At 56.1% G+C, this 20,674-nt stretch overlaps 1 protein-coding gene across 22 annotated transcripts in view; it reads right to left on the reverse strand.

Moving 5' to 3' along the window:
* The window catches only part of Ncor2 (nuclear receptor corepressor 2), a 160,327-nt gene that overhangs the window by 11,180 nt on the left and 128,473 nt on the right, over positions 1-20,674 (reverse strand). For 9 of the 22 annotated variants that reach the window (XM_051204936.1, XM_051204928.1, XM_051204924.1 and 6 more), the window contains 17 exons: positions 15,789-15,909; positions 14,878-15,049; positions 11,876-12,040; positions 10,864-11,000; positions 10,281-10,383; positions 10,055-10,159; positions 9,814-9,911; positions 7,582-7,732; positions 5,908-6,048; positions 5,560-5,640; positions 4,902-5,197; positions 3,563-3,917; positions 2,143-2,364; positions 1,455-1,703; positions 515-664; positions 276-407; positions 6-192 (listed from right to left, as the gene is read on the reverse strand). In XM_051204936.1, the coding sequence (XP_051060893.1) occupies positions 6-192; positions 276-407; positions 515-664; positions 1,455-1,703; positions 2,143-2,364; positions 3,563-3,917; positions 4,902-5,197; positions 5,560-5,640; positions 5,908-6,048; positions 7,582-7,732; positions 9,814-9,911; positions 10,055-10,159; positions 10,281-10,383; positions 10,864-11,000; positions 11,876-12,040; positions 14,878-15,049; positions 15,789-15,909 (2,865 nt within the window). The remainder of the gene's footprint in view (positions 1-5; positions 193-275; positions 408-514; positions 665-1,454; positions 1,704-2,142; positions 2,365-3,562; positions 3,918-4,901; positions 5,198-5,559; positions 5,641-5,907; positions 6,049-7,581; positions 7,733-9,813; positions 9,912-10,054; positions 10,160-10,280; positions 10,384-10,863; positions 11,001-11,875; positions 12,041-14,877; positions 15,050-15,788; positions 15,910-20,674) is intronic. The other 13 variants (XM_051204937.1, XM_051204934.1, XM_051204929.1 and 10 more) reach the window with 7 other exon arrangements.

The following is a 20,674-nucleotide window of genomic DNA, read 5'->3' on the forward strand; positions in this document are numbered from 1 at the left end:
CCAACCTGGCCCACCTCAGGACCGTGGGCGTGCCGGGTTCCACGGAGGTGACCACGCCCTTCATGCTCGTGTTGTGCAGCACACTGGGCCTCTGCTGCAAGGCGTCCTGGGTCCGGGGGGAGATGGGCGAGTGCTGGTGGGTGTGGGAGGCGGGGCGGCTGCTGCCCCCAGCCCCGCTGCTCTGCTCCGTACCTGGTGACAGGCCGCCGAGTCAGGGGGCAGGCCCAGGTGGCCCATGAGGACCTGGGGGTGGGGCGGGGTCTGGGGTGCCCTACCAGGTCTCCAGATGGGTGCATGCTCCACTGTGGTGGTAGATGTGAGGATGGACTTGTCGCGTTCTCGCTCACGCTCCCGTTCCCGCTCCGACGAGGATGTAGCAGTTGGTTTAGCCAGGTGAGTGGGGCCTCCTGGAAACCCCAAGGTCAGAGTCTGAGCTAAAGCCCAAGGGGCCAGAATTTGCCAGCAGAGCGTAAGGAGTAAGGCGCATACCCACCCACCCACTTGGCAGGCGTACCTGGAGACAGCGGTGAGCTGCTGTGGCGGCTGCTGAAAGGTGGGGGCGCCGTGGGGAGGTAGGCAAGGCGGTCAATGGCGGTGGCAGGGGTGCCTGGTGTTGGTGGCACCAGCACGGGCAGGTGTGGCACTTGGGACAGGTCGATAATGCCTGTGGGGAGGGGTGGTCAGCTGTAGGAACCCGAGGGTGAGCCAGGGACCTTGTACCTGGCAGTGCCCTTCTCTGGTGCCAAGCTAGGCGCCAGGCCCCTGGCATGTAGTGTCTCTCAACTAACATTTCTTGAGCTAAAGCAGTGCCTCCCCCTGTATGTCTACAGGCCTTTCCTACAGTATCAGCAGCTCCTTGCACCCAGCCCTTACCCTCAGAAGGCTCAGAGTGGCTTCAGGAGCCACAAGGTCGTCTGGGAACAACCACTGTTTGAAGGCAAAAGAAGCCAGTGCTCCCCACAGCCTCACACTTTCATTTCTCTTTCTGCTTTGTTATTTGTAGTGATAGTGTCTCATGTAGCCCAGGCTAGCCTCACACTATATAGCCGAGGCTGGCCTTGAACTCCTGATCCTCCCACTTCTAACTCCCGAGTTCTTAGAGTACAGGGATGTAATACCACAGGCCCAGACTGTGTTCTGATCTCTTGGATGCCAAAAGATGCCTTGTAGCAAGGGCTCAGAACAACATGTAAAGGCCCACTGTACATGATAGCAAGAGGTGCCTGCTACTGACACAGTTGTCAGATGTCAACTGACGTGAGACATGCCAAGGAGCCAGCATGTGTCACCTAGTCCACCCAGCCAACCGGGTGCACTCAGTGGCATCCACCTGGCCAGTTTTGCCCACCTTGTACAGTGCAGGACACATATGGACACCAGTGCCTTTTGTACACCACAGCACTGGATGGTACAGGACGAGGCTCTGCTGATGGGCACAGTCCTAGGCTACTTACCTCGTGGGCCAGCGGCATAATTGAGGGCCAGCGAGGACTCTCGTGGTGACAGGCCCCTCAGCATATCAGCGCGCTGGGCCATGGCAGAGGCAGCATTGTGGTGCATTTGCTGCGAGGTGATGTAGTCATTGATGATGGTCTGGCGGTTCTCCAGAGCCGCGGTGTCAGGGTAGCCGCGGATGAGGTAAGGTGGGTACAGGTGTGGGTAGGTGGGGCTGGGGGCCAGGTGCCGGGGCAGGTAGTAGGCTGCTGGGGAGGGAGGGAGGGTCAGGAGGTCCATGCCTGTTTGTCTTCACCCTCCCCCTTCTTCACCGCCAGCTTCCTCTCCTGGGGTACCCACATGCCTCCCCACTGTACACACAGAGCTTAAGGCTTGCTCCCTGATCATGTGGGACATCTGCTCTCAATGCTTTGGGAAGCACTCCCTGACATAATACATCAAAAATACAGGTCCTGACACACTAACAAAGGTGCCTTCAAAAAGGCTCCACGTGATGGCATACACTGGAGCCCTCATTTAAAGAACTCGCAAGGCACAGGTGAGCCCTGCAGGAAAATAACTAAGACCCAGCCCATTCCCTAGAACCTGCTGCTGGTCTCAGTGCCAGGCCTATCCCCCACTCTCCAAACCCAAATATTCCACCGAAAGAATCACCAATCCCCAAATCTGTAAGTCCAGGGTACCCACCTGCTTCCAGAGGGAGCCCTCGGGGAATGGAGGTGGGGTCAAAGGCCAGCGGGATGTGACCACGGTACAAATCCACACCACTTACACCCCGGAGTAAGTGTTCATAGGGGGAAATAGGGTGGGGGTGGTGCTCAGGCACAGTGCTGTGTGGGGACTTGGCGATCTCCCGGGGTGTCGATGTCAGCTTCCGATCCTGGGACGCCTTGCTAGATAGAAGGCTGCCTGTGGGGACAGGTCACTAGGCGTCAGCCTCAGAGCAGAGGCACTGGGCTACACTGTCAGAATCTCTGCCCTTCTGACAACATCATTCTCTGGTCATTGTCCACTCATTCATTCTATCAGTGTGAATTACTCTTAGGCTGGCAGTTCCCGTGATGAGAAGAGGGATCACCCCAAGGACCCATTGTCACAGGCAGGAGATGGATGACAAGGTAGGGAGGAAGCACACGGGCTTAAGAGAGATGTTTGGCTATAAGCCACAACATGTGTCTGGAACTGGCTGGAGGTGGCCACTGCCCCCAAGCTCTGACATCTGAACAGGGTGACGCGGGGTACGCAGGGGCTGGCTAGAAACAGAAGTGGAGCCTTCTGGACAGAAGGCCGGCACGTGCAAAGGCTGCATGCGCGCAAGGCGCTGAGAATGGCACAGGAAGTCAAGGGGAGGGCGGGCTCAAAGAACAAGACACAGTGGAGGAGGCGACCACACATGTGGGTGCTCTCGACCATGGCAACATTACTGGAGGATGTACTCTAGAGAGAGGATGTTTCATTTAGAAGATCAGTATTGTAATTTTTTTGTTTGTTTGTTTTCCGAGACAGGGTTTCTCTGTGGCTTTGGAGGCTGTCCTGGAACTCGCTTTTGTAGACCAGGCTGATCTTCAACTCACAGAGATCCACCTGCCTCTGCCTCCTGATTGCTGGGACTAAAGGTGTGCACCATCACTGCCCTGGCCCATTGTAAGTGTGTGTGTGTGTGTGTGTGCGCGCGCGTGCGTGTGTGCGTGCGCGCACGCACGAACACGCACATGAATGTAAGTGTACATTGTGCCGTGATGTGTGTATGTGAGAGAGAGACATTGACAATCCCACATGTTGGTCTTCAGGAGCCTTCATGTCTTGGCCTTCCATCTCACTGGGGAGCATGGGGATTACAGATGTGTGTGAGTGTGCCTGGCTTATGTGGGTCTTAGGGATTTGAGCTCGGGTCCCCACGCTTGTGCTGTAAGTACTTTCGTCACTGAGCTTTCTCCTCAGCCTTGATTTAAATTATTTAAAAAATTTTGGCAAGAGGGAACAAGGAAGGCTCTGAATGCAGTGTGGAGGCAGGGCAGCAGATGGATTGGCTGTGACAGGAGGCAGAGGAGAAAGTGAGCTGTCCCCTCCCCACCACAGGCAACCTGTGGGAGCCTCACCCACTCACCTTCCTGAAGGCGTGGCGTGGGCTCCCGAGTAGTCACAGGTGAGCCACGTGGTAGGTGGCTGGTGAAGGGGGCCCCGTGGTCTTCGTAGGTCAGTGGGCTTTGTCGTGGCTTGCCCACCTCAGGCATGACAACTGGGGCTCCACGTGTGATGGAGCCTCCTGCACCACTGGTGGTCCCCGACCGGCTCTTTAGGCTCTCTTCATAGCAGGCACGCTCCAGTGCCCGGGCGTCAGCCATCATGTCCAGAGGGTGCAGGGCAGGGAAGGGCCTGCCAGGGCTGCCGATGATGGAGCGCACATCATGTTTTTTGGTGCCAGTGGAGGGCGCCCCGGAGTCGTACTTGAGTGGCGTGCCCTAGGAAGAGGGTGTGGGTCTGTACTTGGCTGTCCAGCTGCAGAAGCTATGCTTCTGCACAGGGCGGGGCATCTCAAATCCCTTGGGTAGTTGGGCAGAAACCCATGATGTCCAGGAGGCTGGGTACCCTGCCTACGCCAGCCCAGCTATAACCCCAGAGACACCCACTGACCCAGGGCTGCCAGAGTGAGGCCAACTGCAGGTGGACACAACCTTCCTCACCCAGTGGGACCCCGACCGTCCAGCCAGATGCACCTGTGACCCTGGGCTATGGCTCCAGAGCTGGCATCACATTCACTGTCAGGTCTCAGAGGGCACCATGGAGAAGGGAACTGTGTGCACCGGGTATCACAGACAGAGGGTCCCATGGCCTAAGCCAGGTTGGGGACACTGGGCACATTTGGGCCCCAGATCTCAGTTTCTATTCTGTTTTTGTTACTGTTAAACTTTAAAACTTTGGGGAAGGGAATTAAGCCAGAGTATTGCTTTGCTGAGGTTAGCCTAGAACCTAACAATCCTCCTCACTCAGCCTCCCAAGTGCTGGGATTCAGAAGGGCCCAATATTTTAGTTACTATTTTAAAAGAGGGGCGGCACCTTAATGTCCAAAAGAATTCTCTCATTCTGGTCAATTGCTGAGTGTCCCTGGCATCAGGTGACAGTCCCTCCCTAGATGCCTTTGTTCAGGGGTTTTGTCTTTTTCTTTCCCATCAAGCCATGGCCATGGGAGGGGGCAGTGGTCCTAGGAGGTGCAACCAGGCCCCCCACAGAGCCTCTTGATGCACACATGCAGGTGGAGATGTTGACAGCGGCAAAATGACAGAGATAGGGACTCAAGACTTATGTTTCACAAATGCCATCGGTGACCCAGGGCAAGTTGCTAACCTCTCTGGGCCTCAATTTATGCATCAATGCAATGGGGTCAGTATGAGAAGAACCCCCTTAGGCTTGGCCACGCCCTGGCCCCTCCTACGTGCTCCTAATACCTGGGTGATGGAACCCTCCTTGAGAGGCCGTGGGGCCAGGGGTAGCTCAGGTGTGCGGCGCAGCTCCTCTCGAGGGATCTCATGGATAGAGCGACCCGCCTCCTTCACAGTTGCTACCACACCCTCGTGAGCTGGCTTCAACTTCAGGGGACCAAGAGGGTCCAAGGGCCGGGTCTTATAGGTCTCAGTCAGGTCCCGTGGTGGTGGTGGGGGCGGTGGTGTGCCCTCTCGCTTCAAGAGCTTGGCCTCCCGACGTAAGTAGTCCTCCTGGGCCTCCACGTAGGACCGAGGGATCCCTGCCAGGCAAACAGTATTGACTCCCACAGCCTCACCTGGCTTGGTCTGGGGGCTCCCCACAGTGGGGCCTGGATCTAGACTACCTGAGTTCAAATTCCACCTTTTCCTGTGTGACCTTGGGTATGTAAACTGACTTCTCTGAGCCCGTTTCTTCATAGGAAGTGGGATCATGAGCTGAAACCACATTGTGAGGCTCATCACAAAGACATGAGCTAAAGGGCCATTCAGTGATCTGAGGCACCTCCTGGTGTGAAGTGAGAGTAGTCACTCCACCTAAAAAAAGGCATGGGTGGGAGGAGCTTGCCCTCTGTCTCCAAATCTATTCAGCCTGTGGACAGAATGGTACCAAGGGGCGGTGTACCTTGTGTGATGGAGCCTCGGATGTGATGCTGCTCCTTGAGGTGGGGGCTGTGTTGCTCGGGGATGGCACGGCCCATGAGTCCTGGAGAAGGAAGGGATGGTGTCACCATAAGGTGTCTGGGAGGGCTGGAGTCCGCCAACGGCAGTCTCCTTACGTCAGAGGACCCAGCAAGTAAGCGCCCCTTTCCCTGGATCCCACTCTGCTCTAAGTTGAGCCTCAGTTTCTCTGTCAACATTGGACCAACCACTGATTGGCTCTCTCTAGGGATGTCAAGAAGCCACCTCCCTTTCCACTCCAGCCTGGGTGTGTGGGAGGCTCCTGGGATAGCACCTGGCTCTGGTGACTTACCCTCGATGCTGGCTGAGGTGATGGTCCTGCCCACACGGCCCTCCATCATGTCATAGGTGCGCTTAGGGGCAGCAGTCTCATGGGGTGGGCCCGAGCTGCTTCTGCCATCTTCCTTGGAGCACTGTGACACGGACATACCACCTGCGGGCCAGAAAGAACATATAATATGGGGTGGCTGCAGGGTGCTGGCACCATAGGCATGGGCTTTGGCCTGCAAACAGGCAGAACTGGAAGGCAGGCTGGCTGAGCCCATGGGAACCTCGAACCAGCTCAACTGGGAATTGCTCTGCGCAGGAAGAGCATGGGTGGTGCCGCCCACTGCTATGCAGGCGGGTGTGCATCTGTGCCCATGGGTGTATGCGCACATTAATAAAGACATATCAACACAGTTTTCGTACACAGGGAAGCCCCCCAATAAGCTTCTATAGATCTGCATATGCATAGATGTGTGCACCTGGCCCAAGGACCCTGGGAAGCCATTTTTACACTTGTGCCTTAGCATGCCTGGCAGTAAGTGGCTTTGCTTTCTCCAGTAACTTGGACATTCTGAGATGGGAGATTACAATAACAGGGCTGGCAGTGGGGGCTGGGGTGGACAGTGAGTAGCACCCTGAACTGCTTCAGACCCACTGGACCCAGGACACAGAGGGCATCCAAATCTCCACACACGGACTGGAAGGTCGCAATCTCAGGCTTTGGAGACTCCCAAGTTGTGACTCAAGGGTCAGCCAGGACCTGTGCCAGCTGGCTCTACCATTACTGGGAGCTGTCAGCAGGACATGCAGCTGGCACTAGAGGTGGCTGCAGCCCTTTCCCAAGACTGGGCTCCACTGGTAGGTACCACTGCCACACTGGGCCACTAGTACTTCAAGGACCAGGGGGTCGTGGGGCTGAAGAAACGGAGAAGCTGGCAGACCCCAGGCTGCAGCGGGCAGTGTTGGGGATGGGTACCTGGCCGCTGGGTCAAGGGTCCCTCAACTCTTGGGCTGCACTGCCTACCACAGATTTTCCCTGTCATGGCGCTCAAAATCGCACCCAGCTTTCCCTGCCTATCTATGTCAGGGGAAGCCACCAAGGCCAGCCCTGACCTCTGCTGGGTTGTATGCCTGCAGGACAGGAAGTCACTCCCCTACTCTTTCCTGGTTACCACTTCAGCTCTGCATGTCTTTAAAGACACCTCTGTAAGTCCCACAGCATTCTCCATAACCAGGCTGCCTTGTTCCTGCAAGGTCAGGACAGGGCCCTCACAGAAAGACCTTGAGTGCATCTACCTCCTCATATGGAAGGTGGGCAGAACCGAGGCTCAGCCCTCAACCTGTCAAGGCCCCCTAGAGGAGCGCAATGCCAACTCCAAAGGCAACCGCATGCCTCCCACCCTGCCAGAGGACCTCCCCGTCTCAGTCAAGTATGGACAGGCCACAGCTGATGTTTGGGGATGCATCTCACAGCCCAGGCTTCTTGACACCTAATCAACAAGCGGTTTCCAGCACACCCCTTGCAGGGTATCCTGAGCTGGCAAACAGGTACCGTCTGATGTGTTTTTGCTCCCAGTGTCTTTGCTTAGTCTGTCCTGACAATAGAGAGCCTGGGGATGGAAAGAGAGGGGGACAGGACAGGCACAGCCACTCCACCTAACTGCCAGGGCCTCCTCGTTGCCTACAGCCCTGTACTCACCTTCATAGGACAAGACGTGGCCCTTCTTGCCCTCATAAATGACATGGCCTTTGGGCAGGGTGTCCTCTCTTGCCCGGTCAAGGCGACTTGGGCTGTCCTCACCGACAATCCTGCTGATGGTGCCCTTGTAAAGGACATCGGCTGGAGTGCCCTATGGGGGTGGAGGGGTAAGCACCCAGATCTGTGGGTGACTCTCACCACACACTCCCTGCGATCCCACAAAGCACACACAGAATACATACACAGCAGAACCTCACTCAGCACTGCTACTACTGTCACTTGCCCTGGCTTCCTCGTGCCAGCGCTCTTGCGAACACCCGGCCTTTCTTTCACTTGCACCCTCTCATAGATGCTATTAAGACTAGTACTACATTATTTCAGAGACAAGGCCTCCCACTCCATAGGCCTGGAATGCACCACCCTCCTGCCTCAGCCCTTCCAGTGCTGGGAATACATGTCTGAGCCACCTCATCAGGCTGGATATTATTACTCTATCTACTTCAGATGGGGAAACTGAGGTATGGAACAGTCTTGATCACTCAGGAACCTTTTCCTGGCCTGGAATTGCCAGCTGCTATTGACTCAACACTCCTTCATCCTCTGGCCACTATAATTAGCAAAGATATCCCCAGATGCCAACTGATGTCCTAGGGCATCTAGAGACCAGTATGACCGACTCAGAAATACTGACTCGGAGGCTGTCTGGTGGGGCAGTATCCACCTTAGCTGACTTAGCTGAGCATGAGGAGGGGGTCATTAGCGTAGCCTGGGAGCGGTCACCCCATGTTGCTGGTTGCTGTTAATAAGCCACTTCATTTTTCTGAACACTAGTTCATACACCTACATAGTGAGGACTCTGGCTTGGCTCTCAGGACCCCAAATGAATGCCCCCCAACCCTGAACGTTCTCTTTCGTGGCCTTGGGAGGAGATTCAGTGATGTGCACTAGGCTGAGCCTCCTGTGGGCTTTGATCTGTTGAGTAGTCCCCATGGGGCAGGGGCAGTGTGGGCTGATTCTGGGTGCTTCCCCTTTACCCAGAGCTTGGTCAGGAAAAGCCTTCTAAAGTAGCTGATGACTGCTTGTTAGGCCAGGTGCATGGTAAGAAAATCCAGACAGGATCTGGAGGAAAGGAAGGGAGGCACTATTGTCTGGGAAAAATGTGTGTGGGATGTGGGATGTGTATGTGTGTGTCCCAAGTGTGGAGGGACTGGCCTCTGAGGACAGAAATACTCACAGACCAAAGGGGGTGGTGTGGTGTGGTGTGGTGTGGTGTGTGTGTGTGTGTGTGTGTTCCAAGCACGGAGGGACTGCCTTCTGAGGACAGAAATAATCACAGACATGGAGAGCCACCATGATCCTTTCAACCTGCTCCAAGACCTGAGTGCGTCCTGGGAGCTGAGAGGGTATGGGCAGCATGGCCTAGGAATCCAGGGTAGCCAGACAACACTGGGGTGTGTAGTCTCCACTTGCCACCCATGTGGGCCTCACCAACGCCTTTGTCCCTGACTTTGTCCCAAACAGACAGCCCTGAAGAGTGCTGACCTCACTCTCCACTAAGCATAAATCAATGGAAAAGGTCATCCAGCCTTTAAGAGCCGGCATCCCTCAGACCTGGCCCCTGAAGCTCTGCATGTTGACCTTGTGCCCTATGACCTCCTTAGAATAACTCTCCTGGTGATAATATTTCTGTCAGAGGGGAAACTGAGTCAGGGAGGGCTACTGTTGCCAGAGTATATGGCTGAATTTTTGCCCCCAGCTTTTGCTCTTTGCCTTCAAAAGCCCACTATTTCCGAACAGACTCCAGGGGAAGCCTGGGGCATTGACGTTTGTCCCCCGTGATGAGTTAAAAGGACACTGTGGTAGGCACTGTGGCCCTCTTAGGGGTGTGTTTGAGCATACACAGTGGTACCAAGTTTAGCACCCATCACTGGGTAATGTGCCAGGAGCCAGCTGCCAACTCTACTCTATCTGTCCCTTCTGGCCATGCTAACTAACGTATCACTTCCTCCTTCCTGGCCCTGGTGACTCTCTAAGTCCAGGCACTTCACTGATTTGTGACTCCTGCCACAGCTAAGTGCCTGAGACATGAGACACTTGCTCTGTTTATCATCCTAGGCCTGACCCCACACGGCACAGTGACCATTCAGTCCAGCATCTCTGGTCTGCTCGGAGATCATCTCATCCCATCCCAACCACTCTGCCTGCCTGCACCACCCTGCCCCCAACACCTACGTGGGTGATTGAGCCGCGGTAGCTGGGGCCGTCTGCGGCCCGGGTGCTGGGGAGGCCTTTGGTGATGCTCCCACTGGCGGTGGAGCCCAGTGCCGTCCCTAGAAGGCATAAGACACAGCTCTTAGGGCCCCAAGCCTGGAAGCCACCCAAGTATCCCTTTCAGTGTCTCAGAGGTGAGGAGACAGCTATGATGTAGTCTTTTGGGCTCTCTAGGAGGTGAAAGTGTTTGGCCTGGCCTTACCTCTCAGCACAGAGGTCTCCTGAGCAGTGGGCACTCCCAGACTCTCAGGTGGCCCAGCCTGACCCCGTGGGGACAACTGCTCCTGCTTCACTCCACTGAATGGGGCTGGGGGTTGGGGGAGACAATACACAGGGGTCTCAGGCTGCCCCTTCCACTGGGCTCCTCAGGCTAAGATTGCCCACCCCTCAGCACAGATCACAGGAACCAAAGGGTCATGGGCACTCACCCAGCTTCTTGGGGTCCACAGCAAGAGGCAGCCCCATGGAGAGGGGGCCCATGGGGGCCTTGGCATGCTCTGAGTGGGGCACTCGAAGCTGCACTGACATTCCCTGCCAGGGAAAGGGTATAGGTCATAGGGAGACTCAGACTCAGGGAGAGCCCTGCCTAAGACCTGAGGATATATACAGGTCAGGCACAGGATTGCTGGCCCTCTCAGATGCACAACCAGTGGACAGGCCAACACCCACCCGAGGCTGGTGCTGTAAAGGACGTAGTGTGAATGCTTTGCACATGCGCGTGGTGAGGGCAGGCAAGCAGGCTGCAGAGGGCTTACCACATGACACTCTACAGCCTGCTGCAGCTCCAGCTCCTCACCCTCCCACTAACAGAGGGTGAACTGAGGCCCAGAGAGGCTGAGTCACTTGCCCGAGGCTGTAGAGCGGAATGCACAGCCTCTGATCCAGATAGCCACACAGGCTGGCCCAAGCAGCAGGAGAGAGGGTACCAGCCACCACCCAGCACCACCCCAGGAAAACTCCCACGACCCGAAAGCTCTCCGTGATGGGAGACCCAGCCCAAGAGGCACTCACCTGGGAGATGGCACCTAACTGCCTCTCAAGTACGCCGGGATGCTTGGCAGAGGAGATGAGGGGTGGGGGGTTAGAGATGGGAGGACGTGGTAGGACAGGCCGGGCACTATCGTGGAGGCCCAGCGGCAGTGGGTGACCTGCAAGGAAACAGTAAGTGTATATTGGGGACTCCTCTACAAGGCTCTGCTTCAGTGACCTGAGCCCTACAGGGAACCCCAAAGCCCTGGAGCATCCCTCCAGCCCTGCACCACCATCTCCCATTCCACATCAACCCTCTAAGCCAGCGCCACTCTTCCCTTAGGGTTCTCCTCTCTCACAGGGGTCAAAGGATCTTTCCCAAAGTCAGCGGGCCATCCCCTCCCTACACCCTGAGCCTGCAATGGCTCCCTACAGCCCTCCAGAGAGTCACCTTTGGCATGGATTTCAAGGGCACGTGACTGGGGATCCCTGGGCTGGCTGGGTAGTAATTTCCTGCTGTGACAGCTTGACCTGGTGCCTTATGTCCCTACTCTTTCTGCCCCTTTGAACATGCTGATCCTTCCTCCTGGCACGCCTTTCCTCGCCCCCCAATCTCCCTCGGTACCCTCATCCTTCCTTCAGGGTCAGCTCTACCTAGGCTAGGCCCTGCTGAGGCTCACCTTTGTTGACCTCCGGCTGGGCTCCTTTTAATGGTGGTGAGACCCACCAAGAATAGAAAACCTAGGTGGCTCCCCAACCAGTCTCATAGCATGTCAACCAAGACTGCCACCCCCCATTCTCTGGCTTAGTCCCTGGCGGAAAGAATCTTCCATGCTAGGCCTTCCCATTGCCAGTTCAAGCACCTCCTTACAGCCACTGCATGTAGTATGGCGTCTTTCCCAAGCCTCGGAAGGTCCCTAGCTTCTTAGTACTAAGCAGGCCAAACCTTTAGCTTGGTCTCAAGCGTCCAGAACCCCTCACTATACAGCCCTGTGCCAGCACAAAGAGCTGGTTGCCCCTGATTGCAGACATAATTAGCAGCATGCCTACTCACCAGGTGGTGTGTAGGAGAAGGCAGAGGGGTCTGGGGCGTGCGGGGAAGCCTTAATCACCTCCCTCGGAGGGATGGGGAAGGGCAGGCCCGATGTCCAGCGTGGGGGCTCAGTAGGTAGCTTCGGACCTTCAGTAGGGAAGGCCGGAAAGAATGAGGGTTTCTCTGCTGAGAGAGGGAGGAGGTGGGCAGTCAGGGAGTGCTCCGACATCCTGTACCCTGCAGCCCCACTGGCCAGCTGTGAGAGGACTCTGACAAGAGGGACATGGGGAAATGATAGCGCAGGTGTGATGCCAAGCGTGTCCCCATGACACTTGCTTGGTATGGGACTGGCCTATGAGCATAGGCCTCAGGGATCAATAGTCCAAAGGCATCCATCTATGGCAGGCAAGAGGGCTTGGCAGACCCCTTAGGCGGGATGGCACTCACCGCGCTGTGGCCACCTCCATCCATGGAACTGCCACCCACGACAGAGCTGGGGCGGCACAACGGAGCGCATGTTTGTTACATAGCTCCCTGCAAATGCTACCAGCTAGGTGCACAGGACCAAGAATAGTGGTTCAGGCTTGCTGCTCAGGGACTGCATGTGATATACAGCAGCCACTCCAGATGAGCACCGGCGCAGAGGCAGTCCTACCCATCTACTACATGCCAGTCACTGGGCTGAGCCCCAGCCAGGCCTTGATGCGACCAGACCCATTTGATGAGGTCTCTTCAGCCACTTGCCAAATGTGGCCACATCTGGATTGGAACTCTCATGGCTACAAACAGCAGCAAAAGGTAGCACTGTCCCAGATGCCACAGCCAGTCTGTTCCTTCACCTTACTGATGGGAAGACTGGGGCCCCAGCTACAGACTGAGTGCAGGGGACAGCTAGGCATGCAGGCAGCGGGTGGCAGCCCATGACCTGTGCTTATGGCTATGCCACATGGCCCACGTTCCCTGTGACTCTCAGGCCAGTACTCAGTGAGGCTCCACAAGCTCTCATGTTACCCTGCAATCTGTTCTAAGCTGCAAGCCCTGGCTGGATACATTCTGGAGTTCATAAATCACCCAGAAATTGTGAAGGCCAGCGGCCCTGGCCTCGGAACAGGAACTGGCAGATAGGCTCGTTTCCTGCGCTACCTCCACGTACTCCTATGTTGTACTAAAGGCAAGTTGTGGCAACAGAGGCCCAAGTGCTACAGTGCATATGTGTCCCTCAGGGAGGCCAACTGCCCTCTTAACTCATGCCCTGGGGAGGCGAGGGCCCACAGAATGAACTGGCCTGGGGTTCATACTCTCTACATACAGGGCTTGCTCTGAACCAGGAGGTTCAAACACCTGGTGGCCCAGCTCTGTGTACACCTTGGCTGCCCCATCCAGCTTGGCTCTGGAAAGCTGGGGGACAGAGAGGAAGTCTCAGGCTGGAAGGAAATGGGGTCAGACTCAGCCAATGCAGGCAGGTGGCTAAGAGCCAGGATGGACAACCTGTTCCTCCAGCTGGGCCCAGGGATCCCGAGGGACCTTCCTGGCCTAGAGACTCCCTGCTGGAGCCAGGACTGAGAAAGCTGGCTTCCTGCATGTTGGGTTCATGTGTCCCCTGGGGAGCAGAGTGGTGGCCAGACCACGTGAGAGACAGAGCCTGCTGCCAGGTGCAATGTTCCCCAGGGAGGAGTCTAGGAGACAAAAAGCAGTCCTGGCCCCATAGATGGGCCTAGAACCAGCCTCAGAGACCATGGGCTGCTGGCTCTTTTCCCAGGGCCTGAGGCCTGGGGCCCCAACTCAGCAGGACCTGGCTGGTCCTGGATGGCTTCAGCCCTGCTCTGCCCCAGCTGCCTGGCCTGAGCCAAACAAGTGCCTATCCCCTCCCCCACTGCCTCCCCATCTTGAGTGTGGCTGACTTCTCTAACACAGCGTGCTACACCACACCTGGCCTCTTTAGACCCACCAGTCACTGTCGTATGCTCCAGCCCCAGCCCCAACAAGACACCCCTGCCCTCATACCCCAGGGGTCATCACTATGTCCCTCTGGCTTGGCCTCAGGAAGAAACTCAAGCCTCTCCTTCCTCCCACTTCCAAGGCCACCTGTCAAGTCCAGGTTGCCCTGGAGCTGTTGGGAGGAGCGCCTCAACCCGTCTCCCACCCCTGCCCTACTCCCTTCTGCCCTTTCTCAGCAAGAACCAGACACTGATTATTTTTCCCCCCAAATCAGATGACGTTCCCCTCCCCCAGCACATTGTCACTCAAAGCTACTTTCCACTGTAGCTGTAGCCACACAATCTAGTCCCCATCTCCCTCTTTGACCTCCTCTCCCACTCTTCTGCCAGCCACAACCTCCTCTAGCAATTCTCAGGGCCCGAAGGGCCTTTTCCTTTCATCCCCACCCCCACCTCGCCCTGCCAGATCCTTGCTAGACACACACAGCCCACAGACCGCCCTGCACCCGCCCTGACCCACTTGTTTCTCATGCCAGCTTAGGCGGCAATTTTACCTCCCTCTGACACTCCTAGTGCGCAGCAGGACAGACGCCCAAGTACCACGGAGCCCCGGAGGATGCCGCCCACTACTTGCGCAGAAGGCTCTATACTGTGTGCTGAAGATGAAGGGTGTGGACAGTGGGCAATCCATGTGTTAGCCAGGGAGAGCCTAGCCAGTCCGGCTCAGGACAGCCCAGCTCTTGTTCCAGCAGAGTCCTCTTAGGGAGCCCAAAGGTCACATGCGAACTGATTCACACCGAAGGAGAAGCTGGCCACAGATTATGTTTGCATGCACATATGTGCGCGCGCGCATGCGTGCGTGCGTGCATGTGTACACACACACAGAGACACACCAAGCCACCAGCACTACATCATCTCTGGTTTCTCAAAAGCCCCCAGCCCAAGCTGCTTCTGGAGCTTGTGGCCAAGTCCTGTGATCGGCTACCGTAACCATGTGCCTCCCCAGCCTGGCCGGCACTGCCATAGGAGCTCAACAGAGAGAGGGCTGTCCCTCTCTCTCGCCGTACCTCCACGTTCAACACTCACCCTCTTTCTCTGCAGGAGGTACTGGGCTCCGGCTCTTGCCACGTGGACTTCCTCCTGATTGCTGAGACACGTCACCCTCTGGCTGTAGGTGCTGCGTGGGTGGAGGCACAGGGGGAGCTGGCTTTGGGGGCACTGTGTCCTCCCGGGGGGGTTCATGGACCTTGGTGACCTGCTGGGGCGTATGGGGTGGGCATGAACATCCTAGCCCCATGTCAGAGGTTGATAAGTTGGGGAGTGGCCGTGTATGGCCGGCACAAAAGCCAAGTACACAAAGACAGCCTCATCCTTAAAGCCCCCATGTGGAGGCAGAGAGTCTTAACATCAAACATACATACGACGGGTCACCACCACCAAAGAAGGGCCTGTTTCAGCTGCCCAGAGCCAAACGGGTGCTGGACCCACTATTGCCCACTCTAGCCGGCACACCCCACATCACTGGGAATCGGGAGTAACAAGTAGCCATGTGGGCTTTGGGGAGCTAGCAGTGAGGCCAGGCACACATGGCTAACACCCAAGCCTGACAAGAGAGGCCAGCTTGGATCTCCATGAACTGCGGAATTCAACGGAAAGGCCAAGCCTAAATCTCAAAAGGGAAATGGCCGAAGAGGTTCCAACCAGCCAAGTGTCTTTGGAAAATGTCACGTCCCCAAAGGCCCCAAAGACAGACCTGACAGGGCTTGGACATGAGTTGGCTGAGGTGTCGCTGGGGTCTGGGGGCTTGCTGGACACAGCTGCTTGGTCTGGGAGGTGGGGGAACCTCCGGATCAGCCTTTCCAACCTCCCAACTCCTCCCAGCCTTCCTGTGTACACATCTCCGGGAGCCACTGGTCTGGGAAGAGCTCCCACCCGTACTGCTGAGCACACAGGAAGCCAAGGTCAAGGTGGGCTGCCTGGATGCAGGGTTCACTCACAATGGGGGGGATGGCGGCCGCTCGTTGCTTCAGCTGCTTCAGGTCCAGCGGCTTCTGGGGCGAGGTACTGGCCCGGGGATCGCTGGCTGGGGTGAGGAGGCTGGGCCTTGGTGACAGCAGCCTGGGGAGGGACAAGCGTCAGGTCAGGCTGGAGCATCAGCCACAGGCTCTTGGAGGGCCTTCCTGGGAAAGGGGGCTGTCCTGCCTCCATGGCTTCTCCTTCAAGTCTTGGAAGGTGGGGCCCGCCAGGGAGGCCCTTAGCAGAGCTCCAGGTGCCCCAGTCAACACACACTGTTGGGTAGCAGAACTCCCTGGCCCACACGCGCCACCTCTCTAATATGGCCTCAGGGCAAAGAGACAGCTGAAAAGCCCTAACCGGGCGCCTAAGCCACGAGGCCCCTCAGGGAGTGGCCAGAAGGCCACAGACTCAACCAGACCAGGGTGGAGGGGATATTGAGAGATTCCGTGGAGATTATGCTCGTCTCAAACCCAGAGCAGGCTGGGCCTCTGGGACGGGGCTGAGGACGCCACTAACTTGAGCCTGTGTCTGATGGGCCCAAGTATGGCTCTGGGCTCCGTCCTGTCGTGGGGGGGGGGCAAGATTCATGACCTTAATGATGGGGGCTGAGCTATGGGCTACAGCCCTAGAATTTGGACAGAGGACAAATCTGGGGTGGGTCCTTGAAAGCAACGGGGGCTGTGTGCTCCTGGGTACTGTGGCCATCCTGACTCAAGCACATGAAGACACATAAGCCGGAACCTCGGCCTTTGGGGTGAAGACTGCTGACACTGGGACATGGATAGAGCCACAGGGGGCAGAGCAGAAGAGCACATGCCTCCTTTGCAGATGGAGGGGCACAGACTCTGCTGTGACAGGACTATGCATGCGACAGGCCCTGCGGGTAGCAGCCTACTGCCCGTATCTGCCACACGCTCAGCCAAGCGGGGAGAGCAGACAGACAGGATGACGCCTGCTGAAGCTGCCTGAGGCAAACGGGGGGGGGGGGGGGGACAGGAAGAACAGGTCACCCTGAGTCCTCTTATCCCTCCTGTCCCACCAGTCCAGGCCCATGGCAGGGACTCCTTTGTTGTTGTCCTCACAAGACTTCACTTGGTCCCTGTTCCATCTGGCCACATGTTCTACCTTGGGCTTGACCGGCATGTCCGGATATCCCGTCATTCACTTGCCCCTAGCCATTTCTTTTCTTTTCTTTCTTTCTTCTCTCCCTCCCTCCCTCCCTCTCCTTCCTTTTTTTCCTTTTGTGTTTTGAGACAGGGTTCTTTGAGACAGGACAGCCCTGGCCTCAAACTCAAGAGATCTGCCTGCCTCTGCCGCTGAGTGCTGCCCCTTCCTGGTTGCCCCTAGCCATTTTAATGGTCACCTTTGGTAAACTTAAACTGAATTAAAATACTACACACTTAGGAAGACGGATGGACAACTCCTCTAAAAGTCATGCCCAGGCTGAATGTGGTAGCAAAACACCTGTCATCCCAGTACTGGGGAGTCTGGGCAGGAGGGGTCTATAAGTTCAAGGCCAAGCTGGGCTATGGAGTGTGACCCGTTTACAAAACATCAAAAACAAAATCAACAAGGCTACTCCCACTAACCCCACATTGAGCTAAATCAGGAAGAAATGAAGATGCACACCCCAGAACAACCTACGTGTGAGTGTCCCTGACAAACTGCTTAAGCCACACAGATGCCCACAGACTGGTGCTGAGGGAACACACAGGACAAGACATGCCATCCACATCATGGAGCCCAGACCCTTATCTCCCGATAGAAAAGAGAGGCCAGACACAGTGGCCACATCCCATGTTCCCTTCAGAGGACACTGGACTGGAGCATGAGTGAATACCACAACTGGGAAGGGTGTGTGTGTGTGTGTGTGTGTGTGTGTGTGTGTGTGTGTGTGTGTTCCTCTGGCATGGTCTGCGGTGACGCTGTGAGACACTGAAAACCCCCAATTGTGTGTATGTGTGTGTGTGTGTGTGTTCCTCTGGCATGGTCTGCGGTGACGCTGTGAGACACTGAAAACCCCCAATTGTGTGTGTGTGTGTGTGTGTGTGTGTGTGTGTGTGTGTTCCTCTGGCATGGTCTGCGGTGATGCTGTGAGACACTGGAAACCCCCAATATTATGAAACTCTGTGCTCTAAGTGGCATGCCCTTTTGAGTTACAACTCTCTGGAGCTATCAAGAGGAAGATGGGCTGTGATGGAGGGGACCGCCTAACAGAGGCACTTGTTCTCTGTGAACAGTAAAACCCAGGGAGCACTGTGTCCCCTCTAATCTGTGTGTAAGCCGAAAACAGTAGCGAGCTTTAGCGCCACCTGAAATCTGGACTCTTATGTATGTTCAAATACATTTATACAGAGACCCAAACTGTGATTCTAGTACATGACGGCACATGCCTGGGAGCTAAGGCCTTCTCTACAGGACTATGTACCCCAGTTTCCCCATTATCTCCATGCAGGCATAAAGCTAGAACTGTATCCCAGAACTGGAGGTAGCTCACAACAGCCTCAACTTAGCACCAGAAGACCTCATGCTCTCTTTCGGCCTCCTTGGTCCCTGCACGAATGTGGTACACATTCAATTCAGGCAGGCTTACAGACACACACACAAATAAATAGGGAGGAGAGATGGCTCAGTGGTGCACTGTTCTTGCAAAGGACTGAAGTTTGATTCCCAGAACCCATGTCAGGTGGCTTACAACTGCCTGTAACAACTTCAGAGGATTGGATGGTCTCTGGCCTCCTTAGAAACCATCATTCATGTGCATATACTATACATAGGCATATAATTAAAAACAATAAATCTAAAAAAAGGCATTTTGACAATCTTTGGCCCCAGGACGGGTAAAAACAAAACAAACCAAAACACCATTGGTCCCTACACTTGCTGTGAAAACCACAGAACAGAAGCTCAGATGGCCATGGGGCCTTTAGCTGCCTCTTTCCTGTGCTCTGAAGGCTCCCCCCCCCAACTTCACACGAAGTAACAACCGTCCGCAAGCATTGCTCACTCGAGTCACACATGCCATCCACGTGTCTCAAGAGCTATAATCCTTTCTTCTTCTCCCCTCACTCAGCACCAGAGCACTTTGGAATAAGAATCCAGCTAGTCCTGTGTCTAGTTATCTCTAGGGGCCTGCCCAGTACATGCTGCATCAAACTCTACAGGCCTGTCTCCGGAGTCATGGTTATGACAACAAAGCAGCTCTGTGGATGTCTGCACCCACTGCAGGTGGGGAAAGTAAGCTTGGAGGTGGGGGTGGGGGTGCTTTCTAAGATCCAACCCTGCTGGATAGCACCAGGCCCCTCCTCTGAAGATGAGGGGGGCTGCAATCTAAGCCTCCTGGCAAACTCCAGGGCAATTTACCCTAAAGCTCTCCCAGAGTGGCCAAAGTAGGGTTTGATGGGACCACCTGGAGCTTACAGAAGTAACCCAGGATGCTGGGCCCGCTGATGCTCTTCTCCTGCTATCCCTGGTCCCCAAGGTGTGGCTGGTGAAGGACTGGTGGGTGATGAGCTCCCAGCCAGGAGGTCCAGGTGGGCCCCAGGGCAGGGACTATTGGTCCCATAGGGCCTGAGTGGCCAGGTGTCCTGAGTCCCAGTCCAGGACCTAGACAGCAAGCAGGAAAGGCACCAAGCACCAGGGAGGGAGGGAAGGACACTACTGGCTGGTGCTATGGGAAAAGGGGCTGGAACCGAGGGGGGCATCAGCCTGACCAGAGCCTAGAAAAGTCTGAGGAGAGGACTAGTATTCAGGGTGGTACCCTCATGCCCAGCTCTGCGGCCTTTGAGCCTACCGTCCAGACTTGGGTGGAGCATACTGGTGCCACCTGTGGGTTTGTGGCAACTCTCATCTCAGTAGAGATTCTGGTGGTCCTGAAGCTGTCATGGGTCCTATGTCCCCTGCTGTGCCTGTCAGGACACCGGGGCCCTCAGAACCCACTGGCCTGCTTCTCTTATCCAGGGCCATCTGTTGCCCATCTGGTCCATGTGGGCCCTAGCAGTGGAGTCCTCGGTAAACACGGATGGTCCACAGCCCATCCATTTCAGATCTACCAGTCCCGAGGGGGAAGGGGAGCCAGGGGAAGCAGGAAGGGCCCTGTGTGGGCCGGTCTGAAGGTCATGGTCTCCTCCCTTGCTCTGCCGGAATTTTTCAGAGACTTGAGGGGAGAGAAAACAGACTTTGCTGTTTGCAGTCAAAATAAACAGAGCACACTGCCTCATCACAAAACATGTCCTGCAGCTGCCCAGATGTGGGTGGGGCTGCCCAGATGTGATCAGGAAAGGTTTCCAGGTTTGCCCTTGAGTACCCAGATGATCCCACCTAACACATGGTGCCCCAGGGCAGGGCGGGTACCCATCATAATGCTCCCCACAGACCCACTCTCACTTCCGAAAGAAGCTGGGTGACTGCATGGCAATAGCCAGGGACCTCCAGGGTTTGGGCCCTGGATGAGAGCATCTCAACCAGTGTCCCTATAGCCGGCAATTTCACTGCCATCACTGAACAACCTGGTTCTCATGCAATAGCCTGACCCAAGAACTGGTCCTGCGTGCACCTGGATGACTCCTACCCAGGGCCTTCGCACTGACCTTACCTCAGAAGGAAAGAACGGGCTCCTCCCTGTGTCCCAGACCTAACCGCAGGGCCCCGGCGCATGAGACCTTGTCGGGAAGCTAGGCTGATGTCATCACAGGGAGATGGCATCCTTCGGGGAAGTAGGAATTTGGACAGAGAGGTGGCTGGGATCAGAGTGCTGTGTCTACAAGTCAAGGACTACAGGCAACCATCAGCAGTGAACGATGCTGGATGGGTACTTTTCAAGTTTATGGGCGTGACTCTGTGACACCTGGGTTTGGACCTTCCACCT

This window comes from Phodopus roborovskii, unplaced genomic scaffold, assembly GCF_943737965.1.
Source record: "Phodopus roborovskii unplaced genomic scaffold, PHOROB, whole genome shotgun sequence".
Lineage (NCBI taxonomy): Eukaryota > Metazoa > Chordata > Mammalia > Rodentia > Cricetidae > Phodopus > Phodopus roborovskii.